The sequence below is a fragment of the Ziziphus jujuba genome, chromosome 6 (genome assembly GCF_031755915.1).
Source record: "Ziziphus jujuba cultivar Dongzao chromosome 6, ASM3175591v1".
NCBI lineage: Eukaryota > Viridiplantae > Streptophyta > Magnoliopsida > Rosales > Rhamnaceae > Ziziphus > Ziziphus jujuba.
Genome location: NC_083384.1, coordinates 31,343,314 through 31,354,423, shown reverse-complemented (window position 1 = coordinate 31,354,423; position 11,110 = coordinate 31,343,314). Strand labels below are relative to the sequence as shown.

At 35.7% G+C, this 11,110-nt stretch overlaps 2 protein-coding genes across 2 annotated transcripts; one reads left to right on the top strand and one right to left on the bottom strand.

The window, feature by feature from the left end:
- Nucleotides 1–1,221: 1,221 nt before the first annotated feature.
- LOC107429814 (endoplasmic reticulum chaperone BiP) lies at nucleotides 1,222–5,054 on the bottom strand. The gene is made up of 8 exons (XM_048463989.2): nucleotides 4,838–5,054; nucleotides 3,765–4,032; nucleotides 3,463–3,677; nucleotides 3,125–3,367; nucleotides 2,516–2,995; nucleotides 2,256–2,410; nucleotides 2,079–2,161; nucleotides 1,222–1,989 (listed from the first exon to the last, which is right to left on the bottom strand). The coding sequence occupies exons 1-8, from the start codon at nucleotides 4,893–4,895 to the stop codon at nucleotides 1,491–1,493; spliced, it is 2,001 nt and encodes a 666-aa protein (XP_048319946.1). The 5' UTR covers nucleotides 4,896–5,054; the 3' UTR covers nucleotides 1,222–1,490.
- A 2,296-nt stretch (nucleotides 5,055–7,350) lies between these two features.
- Nucleotides 7,351–10,908, top strand: LOC107429815 (beta-amylase 1, chloroplastic). The gene is made up of 4 exons (XM_016040564.4): nucleotides 7,351–8,108; nucleotides 9,315–9,525; nucleotides 9,615–9,731; nucleotides 9,907–10,908. Exons 1-4 carry the CDS (start codon nucleotides 7,558–7,560, stop codon nucleotides 10,708–10,710), a joined length of 1,683 nt encoding a protein of 560 aa, XP_015896050.1. The 5' UTR covers nucleotides 7,351–7,557; the 3' UTR covers nucleotides 10,711–10,908.
- Nucleotides 10,909–11,110: the final 202 nt, after the last annotated feature.

Sequence of the window (11,110 nt, the reverse complement as noted above, 5' to 3'; positions counted from 1 at the left end):
ATATATACTTAATTATTATCCATATACCTTTATTAATTACCATAAATAAAATATTTATATAAGAAAAAAGATAATCACAAATTAACTACGCAACTCATAATTAAATCATATTCATAAAAGTAAATATTAAAAATAGGTGTCTATAACAATAATAGTAATTAAGGCAAAAGGAAGGCATGGACATTGGGTATTTTCAGCACTATAGAAAACAATTATCAGAATTGCAAATTAAAAAGCTTAAAATCTTTAAAAAAACGTTCTAGCATGATCCTCCAACGATTCCACCAAAGCCATAATGATTTGTCCTTATGGAGTAATTGTGGAATAACATGAGTAAATGTCAAATTTATAGACTGGTGAGAAAAAATTGGCGAGAAAAATGTAACAAGGCATATATTTCTTGGAACAGTGGTGCAAAAAATAAAATAAAATAATAATTATTATTTTGTATCTGCCCTCTAAATTCGTATTTGAGTTAAACTGTAAGGAGTTTTAGTATTTTTTTCATGGATTCTCTAACAAAAACGCTGGGTGTAAACATACGGAAGGGCGTTGATGATTATTTTATTTTGTAGCTTGCTAGAAAAGGGTCAAATTCAATAAATAAATAAATAATAATAAATAAAATAAAATAAAAGAAATAAAATTCAATATCTCATTGATAGATTAAAATAAAATAATTAAATTTTGCAATGATAATATTTAAATTATAAGATCCTTAAAGTTAAAATTTTGAACCTCTAATTGTTTTAAGAGAAAGCAGATTCCCAATGATACATCTGACTTGTATTTTTAACCCAAAAACAAAAAAAAAGGACCGAATTTTACAGAGATTATTATTATTATTATTATTATCATTATTTTAATGGAAGAGATTCCCTGAGAGAGTTTTCTTTTTTTAATTTATTTGTCACGTTGATGTTTATTTATACGCCCACAATGATCCTTTTTTCCTCTCAATTACACTTTTCCATAGTAACAGTGAGAGAAACCATTTAGAAATTAACTTTTGATTAAATAAATAAATAAAAAAAGAAAGAAACTAAACTTTTTGACTAGAAGCTTTAACACCAATTTCGAAATCTTACTATGAAATATACCAATTAAATATATTTGAATATGTAACATTTTCTGTCATCAAGTAATATTGTTTTAGAAAATGTCACGTTGGTAAATAATTACTTCTACTGATTTGCTTCTTTAATAGGCGGACTTACTGCGTTAACTTATAAGGAAAAGTTCTAATAATAAAAGCAAACAAAAATTACAGAGTACAGAAAAAATTAAGATCTCCCGAAACTGTATCTTCACCTCCAAAAAGAGAACCAGTGAAGGGGGGAAATTTATTCCCCCTCAAGCTTCTATCCAATCACGAAAATTACAGTAAAGTCTGCTTGCCCTAAAAACCTATGTCCTCATTTTTCTACTGCTTTATAAGCAGTGATCAAACAAAAAGAAAAAAAAAAAAAAAAAAAAAGCTAAAAATTTATTTAAAGTTCATCATGTGAATCATCATCTTCTGCTGATTCACCACCGCCTGGGGCACCACCTGACCTCTGGTACACTGCCGTGATGATAGGGTTGCAAACAGCTTCCACCTCCTTGAGCTTCTCTTCGTAGTCCTCTTTCTCGGCGCTCTGGTTGTCATCCAGCCATTCAAGAGCCTCTTTCACCGCGGTCTCAATCTTTTCCTTCTCGTCGGACTCGAGCTTGTCAGCAAGCTTGTCTTTGTCATTGACCTGGTTCTTCATGTTGTAGACATAGGTCTCGAGGCTGTTACGTGCATCGATCTTTTCCTTCACCTTCTTATCTTCTTCTGCAAACTCTTCTGCCTCGCGAACCATGCGTTCAATTTCCTCTTGGCTCAATCGACCCTTGTCGTTTGTGATGGTGATCTTCTCTGATTTCCCGGTGCCCTTGTCTTCTGCCTTCACATTCAGGATACCATTTGCATCGACTTCGAAAGTCACTTCAATTTGTGGTGTACCCCTGTTCAATTGAGGAACCAAAAACCATTAGATCACTTGAAGCATACAAGGCATATATAAATTAAAGAAATAATGACAGCAAATGCAAACCTTGGGGCTGGCGGAATTCCAGTAAGATCGAATTTACCAAGATTTCTGCAATCCTTAGTCAGACTCCTTTCACCCTCAAAGACCTGAAATAAAGAAAACAGGATTAAGCATTTCTTCATATGCAATAGACTATTAAATCTAAAGTGCAACATAAAGTGTAAAATAGTAGATCCTCACCTGAATAGAGACTGTTGTCTGCTGATCCTGATAGGTAGTGAAAACCTGTGACTTCTTGGTTGGGATAACAGTGTTTCTTGGAATCAACTTGGTCATCACTCCACCAACAGTTTCAATACCAAGGGTCAAAGGAGCAACATCCAGAAGAAGGATATCTGTACAAAGAATGCCCACATGACAGTCAATGCTTTAGTTCATCAAAACAGTCCATCAAGCAATATATTTATTGTTATTTTCAGCACAGTAAAAGATAAAGCTACCTTTGGTTTCTTCACCACCCTCTCCACTCAAGATGCTGCCTTGTACTGCAGCACCATAAGCGACTGCCTCATCAGGGTTCACACCCTTGTTTGGCTCCTTTCCATCAAAGTAGTCCTTAAGAAGCTGTTGGACCTTTGGAATCCTAGTGCTTCCACCAACAAGAACAATCTCATCGATTTGGCTTTTCTCCAATCCAGCATCTTCCATAGCCTTCTTCACGGGTCCCATGGTCTTTCTGAACAAATCATTGTTCAACTCTTCAAAACGAGCTCGGGTCAATGGTTCAGAAAAGTCTATTCCATCAAAAAGTGATTCAATCTCCACACGGACTTGGTGCTGGCTACTGAGAGCTCTCTTGGCACGCTCAGCTTCTCTCCTCAACTTCCCGATAGCTCTGCTATCCTTGCTAATATCCTTTCCATGCTTTTTCTTGATCAATTTGATGAAGTAATCCATGATCCTCTGATCAAAATCCTCACCTGCAGGTAGCAAAAACAACCAAAAATTGGTTATTTTCCAGGCTGTGTATACACTCTAAAGCATGTGCATGCATCTATAATGCAGTAAATTTTAACTAGGATGTAGTATAAAACAAAAGCAATTCTCACCTCCCAAATGAGTGTCACCATTTGTGGCAAGCACCTCAAAGACTCCATTGTCAATTGTCAAAATACTGACATCAAATGTTCCACCACCAAGATCAAAGACAAGAATATTCTTTTCCCCACCTTTCTTGTCCAAACCATAAGCGATTGCAGCAGCAGTTGGCTCATTAATAATCCTGGCAACATTCAGGCCGGCAATGACGCCAGCATCCTTGGTAGCCTGCCTCTGAGCATCATTGAAGTAAGCTGCATATTGGAAGAAAAACACCATTAAGTTTCAAGAACAACTGACATCCAGGATATATAAATGGGGAATAATAACTTGGGTATGCTTTACACACCAGGAACTGTGACAACAGCATCCTTGATCTTCTTCCCAAGAAAAGCTTCCGCTGTTTCCTTCATCTTAAGAAGAACCATAGCACTGATCTCCTCAGGGCTGAACACCTTGGTCTCACCATCCTTGATCTTCACTTGAATGTAAGGCTTGCCATCCTTATTCACAATCTTGTAAGGAAAAAGCTTCATGTCCTTCTGGACCTCTTTGTCATCAAACCTGGAAAGAAGATTGAACCACATTTAGTACTGTTCAACGATCCAAAGTAATATAAAGTGAAAAACAGAACTTAGAAGGTTGCTTTACTTTCTTCCGATAAGTCTCTTAACGTCAAAGATGGTTCTCTCGGCGTTGACAGCTGCCTGGTTCTTTGCAGCCTCACCGATCAGCCTCTCACTGTCAGTGAAAGCAACCCATGATGGGGTAATACGGTTTCCTTGGTCATTGGCTATGATTTCAACATGACCATTCTTATAAACACCGACACAGGAATAAGTTGTTCCAAGATCTATCCCAATGACTGTTCCCAACTTGGTAGCTTCCTCTTTAGCAATGGAAATTGCAAAAAGACAACCTGTTACGCAGCTTCCGCTGAGTTAGTACAGTAAAAGCATATCCCAGAAACTTTCCATTTAAAAAAACATATATATTACATATACACTTCCCAAACATATGCTAAAACACATTATTAACATCTAAGACACAATTATCTTATAGAGAATCAAAATGACCAACTTTACCTCAGTTACAATACATTTCCACGTATAAAAAGTGTGATATTTATGGTTTAACCATAATGGTAATAACATAAGAATGGGTATAAGACATCGCCACATTAACGACTAATGAATTTTATAGCTAGTGCTCCATATGCCATTAGAAGGTTTATTGCTAGTATACCATTCGCAACCACTGACGAATCAAATAAATCAAAGGCCTTATCTCAACAAAAACTCACGTCATTTAGCTTAATGATTCCGATTTTCTAATAAATAGCACTCTACTACAATAAATAATATAATCTCTTCAAAATTTTCTAAAAAACAGATCTACCAATGAATAAATCATTGCGGACACACTGATAAATCCAAATTAGCAACCAAATAACAACGAATTCAATCAATTTACACTCATCAATTACCATTTCCAGATCTAAAACCTCAAACTATTCACTATCTCAAACAAAACCGGAATACAAAAATGTAGCAAAATAACACAAAACCTTTACAATTTCCATCCATTTACGTGCTAACTAACGGTAACAAACAAGCAGAAAACCATCAAACCAAATCCAGATCCGTAGCATTTCCGGAATTCAAAAACTACAAACCCAACCAAAGAACAGTCAGATCTGAGCCACAGAAAAAGAAAACACTTACCGAACGAAACGATCGCAAGCACGATCAGAGACCCGCGAGCTCTCCACGAGCCAGCCATCGCGTCAAAGAATCTCTCTTTCCCTTCTGTTTCTCGAACCTTCTCTCTCTCTCTCTCTCGGCCTCTCTGGCTTTCCCTGCGATTCGGAAAAATGCACAACTTCGAAGTGATTCGCTTCGGCTTTTTTGGGTTTCTATTTAAGAATGTTTAAACGCGCGTTGCTCTCTGAACCTTTTATAGACTGAGATTTACGTCTGGAATCCGCTACTAAATAAGCAATTCGAGCGAACATGTCATTCATCCTGACGTGGACCAATCACATTTCGAGGACGGATTCATAGAGCCAATGACATCGTACCTTGTGTTGGGACAATCCGAACCGTTCGTTCTCCTAATTTGTTTACGTGGCCGTTTATCCACCGCTTTGCGCTGGACTCTTCCCTTTTCTGTCGAAAAAACGAACTGTCGTTTTGATCTTCGTTTCATGGTACTTTCGTCCACCTGATGACTTCAACGCTTCAGCAAATCAAAACCGCTGTGTGGTTCAGCCAATAAATTTTAAAGAGAAATTGCATGCAATTAATAAGTCAAAATAAAGATAATTAGAACAATAAAAGTTATAGGATTATCCTAAAGTTATCATTTCATTTCATCACAAATAATTATAAAAAAAAAAGGTCATTTTTTTAATAAAAAGAAATAGACAATTTGATTATTACTTTGCAGATTGATACTTTGTTTTCTTTTTTAAATAGGCTTGTTACTTTTTCTTTTTTCTTTTTTTTTTTTTCTTATTTTCACCATCCCTTTTTGTTTTGTTTAACAATTAATTTGGGCACTCATTTAATATTTATTTTGAATGTAAAATTAATTTGTTAGTGTGTGCATGTGTAGCTACTTTGCCAAGCATTGCAATGTGGCAATGCAAGAAATTGAATAATTTGTTTTCTTTTTTAAATGGGCTTATTAGTAATTGAAAAAAAAAAAAAAAGAAGAAGCTTATTTGTACTTCCCTTTTCCCCCTTCCTTTTTGCTTTCTTTGAAAATTAATTTGTGCATTAATGTGATAGTTATTCTAAAGGAAATAAGGTAAGCATTAGATTTTTTTTTTTTTTGACAAATTAATTTGTTAATATGTACATGTATAGCCACTTTCCCAAGTGTTCAATCTACAACAAATCATTGCAATGTGGCAATACAAGAAGTTGTCAAATGCAAGTTTAATTTGCTCTAAAATTTCTCCATGCCTTTCTCTGATCATATATATATATATATATATATGAGATGTCATGTAATTAATTAGTTTCATAAAATCGATTATATGATATATCCATTTAAAAAAAAAAATCAACAGTGTAAATTATTTGCTCAAAAAACAGATATATGATAGAGAAGATTGGATCAGAAAATTGAAAGAAATAATAAAAGACCCAAAAAAAATTTCTCAAAAAGGAAGAATAATTAAACCATTTACTTCTTTTGAATACATATTTTTCCATTAATTCAATAAAAAAGAGGTAATTACAGAATATATATAGATATAGTTAAAAAAAAAAACAAAAATAAGAGCAAGTATTTCCTATTATTCTCCATGAATACTCTCTGCCACTGTTTTCATGTCTTGGCTACAATTCAAATTGGCACTGATTATGTTATAGCCTAGGATTTCATAAGCTTTGAGCAATGGAGTTTACCTTCCAATGACTCCCTTCCTGTCATTATTTTTATTTTTTTACATTAAAAAAATACAACATTTTAATATCTATTGTTTTAATCACAAAAAATAAAATTACAACATTTTTATATCTATTGTTTTAATTTATATTCTCTTAAATAAATTTCAAAATTTTAATATTCAGTTAACTTTTTTTAAACATGATTTGTATAAAAATAACTTTTAAGATTTTAAATTATTTTTGGAGAAAAGTCTTTCAACTTTTCTTTTTACTTGTTTTTATCATTTTTTCTTTTAATTTTAGAAATAATTTTATAAAAAAATTCTCTCATATTTTTTGGAAAAAAGAAAAAAGAGATAGAGAATGTGAATGAGAGAAAATAAAACAGATAAAAAATAGAGTGAGTAAGAGCAAAGAACTATTTTGATAAAAAATTAATTATTATACGTAGTATAGTTAATTCAATTATTTGCATATTTGATTTCAAGAATATTTTTGTCAAAATAATTTGTTTCCATTATCCATTCAGTTGTTGATTCAAATGTTCAAAATATTTAAACTCATTCCACTCTTGGCTTAGTTTAGCCGAAATCGAAGCCACTTTTGGTGAAAGAGATACCCAGGGATCACTTTTGGGGCTTGAAATAATTATAAAGGGAGGAGGATATATAAATGAGCCCAATTCAAATCTATTGGGCTAACTCTTCTTACCCATTCGTTAAGCACATTTCTATTTTAGATGCTCAGATATTTTTGACTTTTGACTTTGATCTTAGGAAGCACACACACCTGCGTAACACTTTATTATTTCCAAGACTACCTCTCTCTCTCTCTCTCTCTCCAAGAATCAAGATTTTCTCACTCCTCCTCCTCTCTCTCTCTCTCTCTCTCTCTCCAAGAATCAAGATTTTCTCACTCCTCTCTCTCTCTCTCTCTCTCTCTCTCTTTCTCTCTCTCATTTCTGCAGAAAAGAAAAACTCCGATATTTTTTTCTCTTTTTTTTTTTTTGAAACCCCAAACCTAAAAGCTTGAAAAAATCTGCTTCAATGGCAATCGCGTATCCGACATCTCCGACTTTCTCAGCTTCATTCTACTGCATTCGAAGAGAATCACCGGTCGGCTTAGCTCAATTCCCCTCCATTGCGCTATCTCACACCCGCCGAACTGTAGCCCGAATTCATCCCCTAGCTCATCGACTCGCCGTCTCATCTCGTCTCAACTCGACTACGCCATCCGGAGCCGGAGGCTCGGTCTCGCCGGACAACGGTGACCTGCAGTACGAGCTATTCCATGGATTCTCCCCACAGCGCCGGACGGGATCGCCGGTTTACGTCATGCTTCCCGTGGATGCTGTGGGACCGGACGGTCTGGTTCGTAGGCGCAAAGCTATGTTGCAGTCGTTTCGGGCGCTCGCGCTTGCTGGAGTTGAAGGTGTGGTTATGGAGGTCTGGTGGGGACTGGTTGAGAGGAAGCGGCCTATGGTTTACGAATGGAAAGGCTATTCGGAGATCGTCGAGCTAGCAAGAAAGTGCGGGCTCAAAGTTCGAGCTGTTATGGCGTTTCATCAATGTGGCACTAGCCCTGATGAGCCTCATTGGTTAGTTTTTATTTTTAATTTTATATTATTGGCTTCAGTTCAATTCGGTTTTAAATAATTCCAATTGAGTCAATTTCTGATACTAGTAGTAATATGCCACATTGATGCGTCTTAATTGTTTTACTTCGAGTTCTTGGATTAATTCTTTACATCAAGTTTGACTCATTTCCTTTATTTGGTTTGGATTATGGGATTCTTTTGTTCTTTTCCGTATAGTACTTGTCATCGTTGCTTCAGTGGATTATACCGTAAGTTGCAACTTTGGAGCTAATGCCTAAAAGCTACTCTCAATTTCCATATCTAAATGCAAAACAAACGATGACAACTTCAGGATCTTTAAGTCTTTAAGCCAGTCTTGTAGGCAGTTGGAGTATGGACATGTTTGCTGATTCGAAGAAGATAATAATACCTTAATGTATGTTTTCTAACCACCCCCATGTGATTCCCAAAGACATGCAATAACACATTCTATTGACACCTGAAATATAATTGTCCAATAAAGAACTTAAAATGATTGTTGTTATGTCACTTGAAAGTACTTTCCTATAATCGATGGTATAATCATAACAATAATGAGTAATAACAATGGGTATACGATTGCTGAGGCCACTTTATAGCTAGTTCTCCCATATACCATCCTTACTGCTGTTCACCTTATTTTAGTTAGCTTTTCTGGAGGATGCTTGTAATCATATTCCCTACACTACTTTTTTGTTGCTAATACGGGAGATTTTGAGGCATTGCCTGAGATTTAAAGACAACATGTTAGGTTCCAGATGGCTGATGCAATACATTAGTTGTTATCTTCGTAGTGCTGGAATTGAAATTTTCTTTTTGGAGGCATTGCATGGGTCTTTTTAATTTACCACAGCTACCTCACTTTTGGATAAGCATTTTTAAGCTTTAGTTCTTGCCTTCCCTCTATAACTTTTTGTACATATGCCAACATTTCATGATCTAATAATGTGTATGCAATTGTTGTGACATGGTCATGATATTCAAAGTGAAAAATTTTCTGACTTGTAACTTATAGCTTATATAATTAACGTACTATAGTGTGTGCTATGAGAATGTCTTCTATAGCTATCTTCCCATTTGTTACTTTGGGGTTGGTAAATATTTCCTGAATTTACTCCCTGGCTTGTTTTTTGCAACATGCTGACTCTGAGCCTTTTTTTAAAATAATTTTGTTTGTGTGCATGAAAGGATTCCTCTTCCTCTATGGGTACTTGAAGAGATTGATAAAGATCCAGATATAGCATATTGTGATAGATTTGGTAGAAGAAATATGGAATACATTTCTCTTGGATGTGATACTCTCCCTGTTTTACGTGGTCGGTCACCAATCCAAGCATATTCAGATTTTATGAGGAACTTCAGAGATACTTTTAGACCTTCTCTTGGTGTAATCATAACAGTAAGATGATGCCATGGTGATATAACACGTTAAGGTTTTGTCGTACTGGTAATTTCCTTGAACTTAAATTGAGTTCCCTGGCTTTTCAGGGAATTCAGGTTGGAATGGGTCCTGATGGTGAATTGAGATATCCTTCATGCCCTTCCCGAATGATGACATGGGCTTGGCGCTTTCGAGAACTTGGAGAGTTTCAGTGCTATGATAAGGTATGAAAAATGGTTTAGCGCTAGCTCTATTTACAAGCAAGTAATATCTGCCTGTGTGGAGGAGGTTGCTTTGGTGTATTTATTTATTATTCTTTTCTTTAGCCTAAACCTATATCTCAGTTTCTGTACTGATTTGATTTGATTTCCTTTTTGTCTTCCTAAATGGTCTGGCCAGTACATGCTTGCGTCTCTCAATGCTTGTGCTAGAAAGGTCGGAATGCGTGAATGGGGAGATGGGGGCCCCCTTGGAACAGGCAGTTTGATGCACAATCCTGAATTTACAGAGTTTTTCAATAGTTACACTGGTTCTTGGAGGACACCGTATGGTGAATTTTTTCTTGAATGGTACTCAAGAATGCTGCTTATGCATGGCGAGAGGATATGTAGGGAAGCAGAGACCATTTTTCGGGGTACAAAAGTTAATACATCTGCAAAAGTGGCTGCTATCCACTGGCACTATAAAAAGCAGTCACATCCATCAGAGTTAACGGCTGGATACTATAATACTGGTTCAAGAGATGGATACCTGCCAATAGCTCGCATGTTTGCTAGGTATGGATTTACTTTATGCTGCTCATGTTTTGAAATGAAAGATGTCGAAGAGAAACCAGTGCACCCATTCAGTAGCCCGGAAGGCTTTCTTATGCAGCTTCTATGGGCTGCTAGGAGGTGTGACGTTCCCCTGCAAGGAGAAAATTCCGGGGCCAATTTGGATGATTCGTCATTCGAACAGATTGTAAAGATGGCAAAGTTTTACTCGGGTGGTATTGAAAAGCCCTCCTTCTCTTTCAACTTTGTTAGGATGCAGAAAAACATGTTTGAATATAATAACTGGCATCGTTTTACAAATTTTGTGAGGCAAATGTCTAGTGGTGATATTTTTCGAGCCAAACTAGAATCTGGAGGTGATATTAATCATTGTCCATCTTTCATCTTATCAGATGCTGCGAAAGTTGGAATTGCTTTTACATATTGTTAGGGAAAAAAATAAAAAAAACTACGTTTAACTGACACAATCAAGGCAAAATGTAATATTTTTTTTTTTTTTTTTTCACAATACCACCATTTGTTGTGCATACTTACACAAGAATTGATTACCTCTGAGCTATGTAATGAGATTGTGGAGTAATGACTCATTTTCTTCTTGCTAATGATTTACTCCGCACATATTGGCTCCTTTCTCTGTCTCTTGTCTCTTTTATCTTTTATTTTAAGGAAGGGCAACCCTTTGGAATGGATTTGAAAATATGGCTTGGTCCATCCATTATTGATCGCTTAGGCTGTTGGAATCCACCCTGTTCTGACAAAAGTTGTTTGCTTGTTTCGTTTTTTCCTGCACAGTTTCTTGGACCGATCAAGAGATGGATTTGGTGAAAATA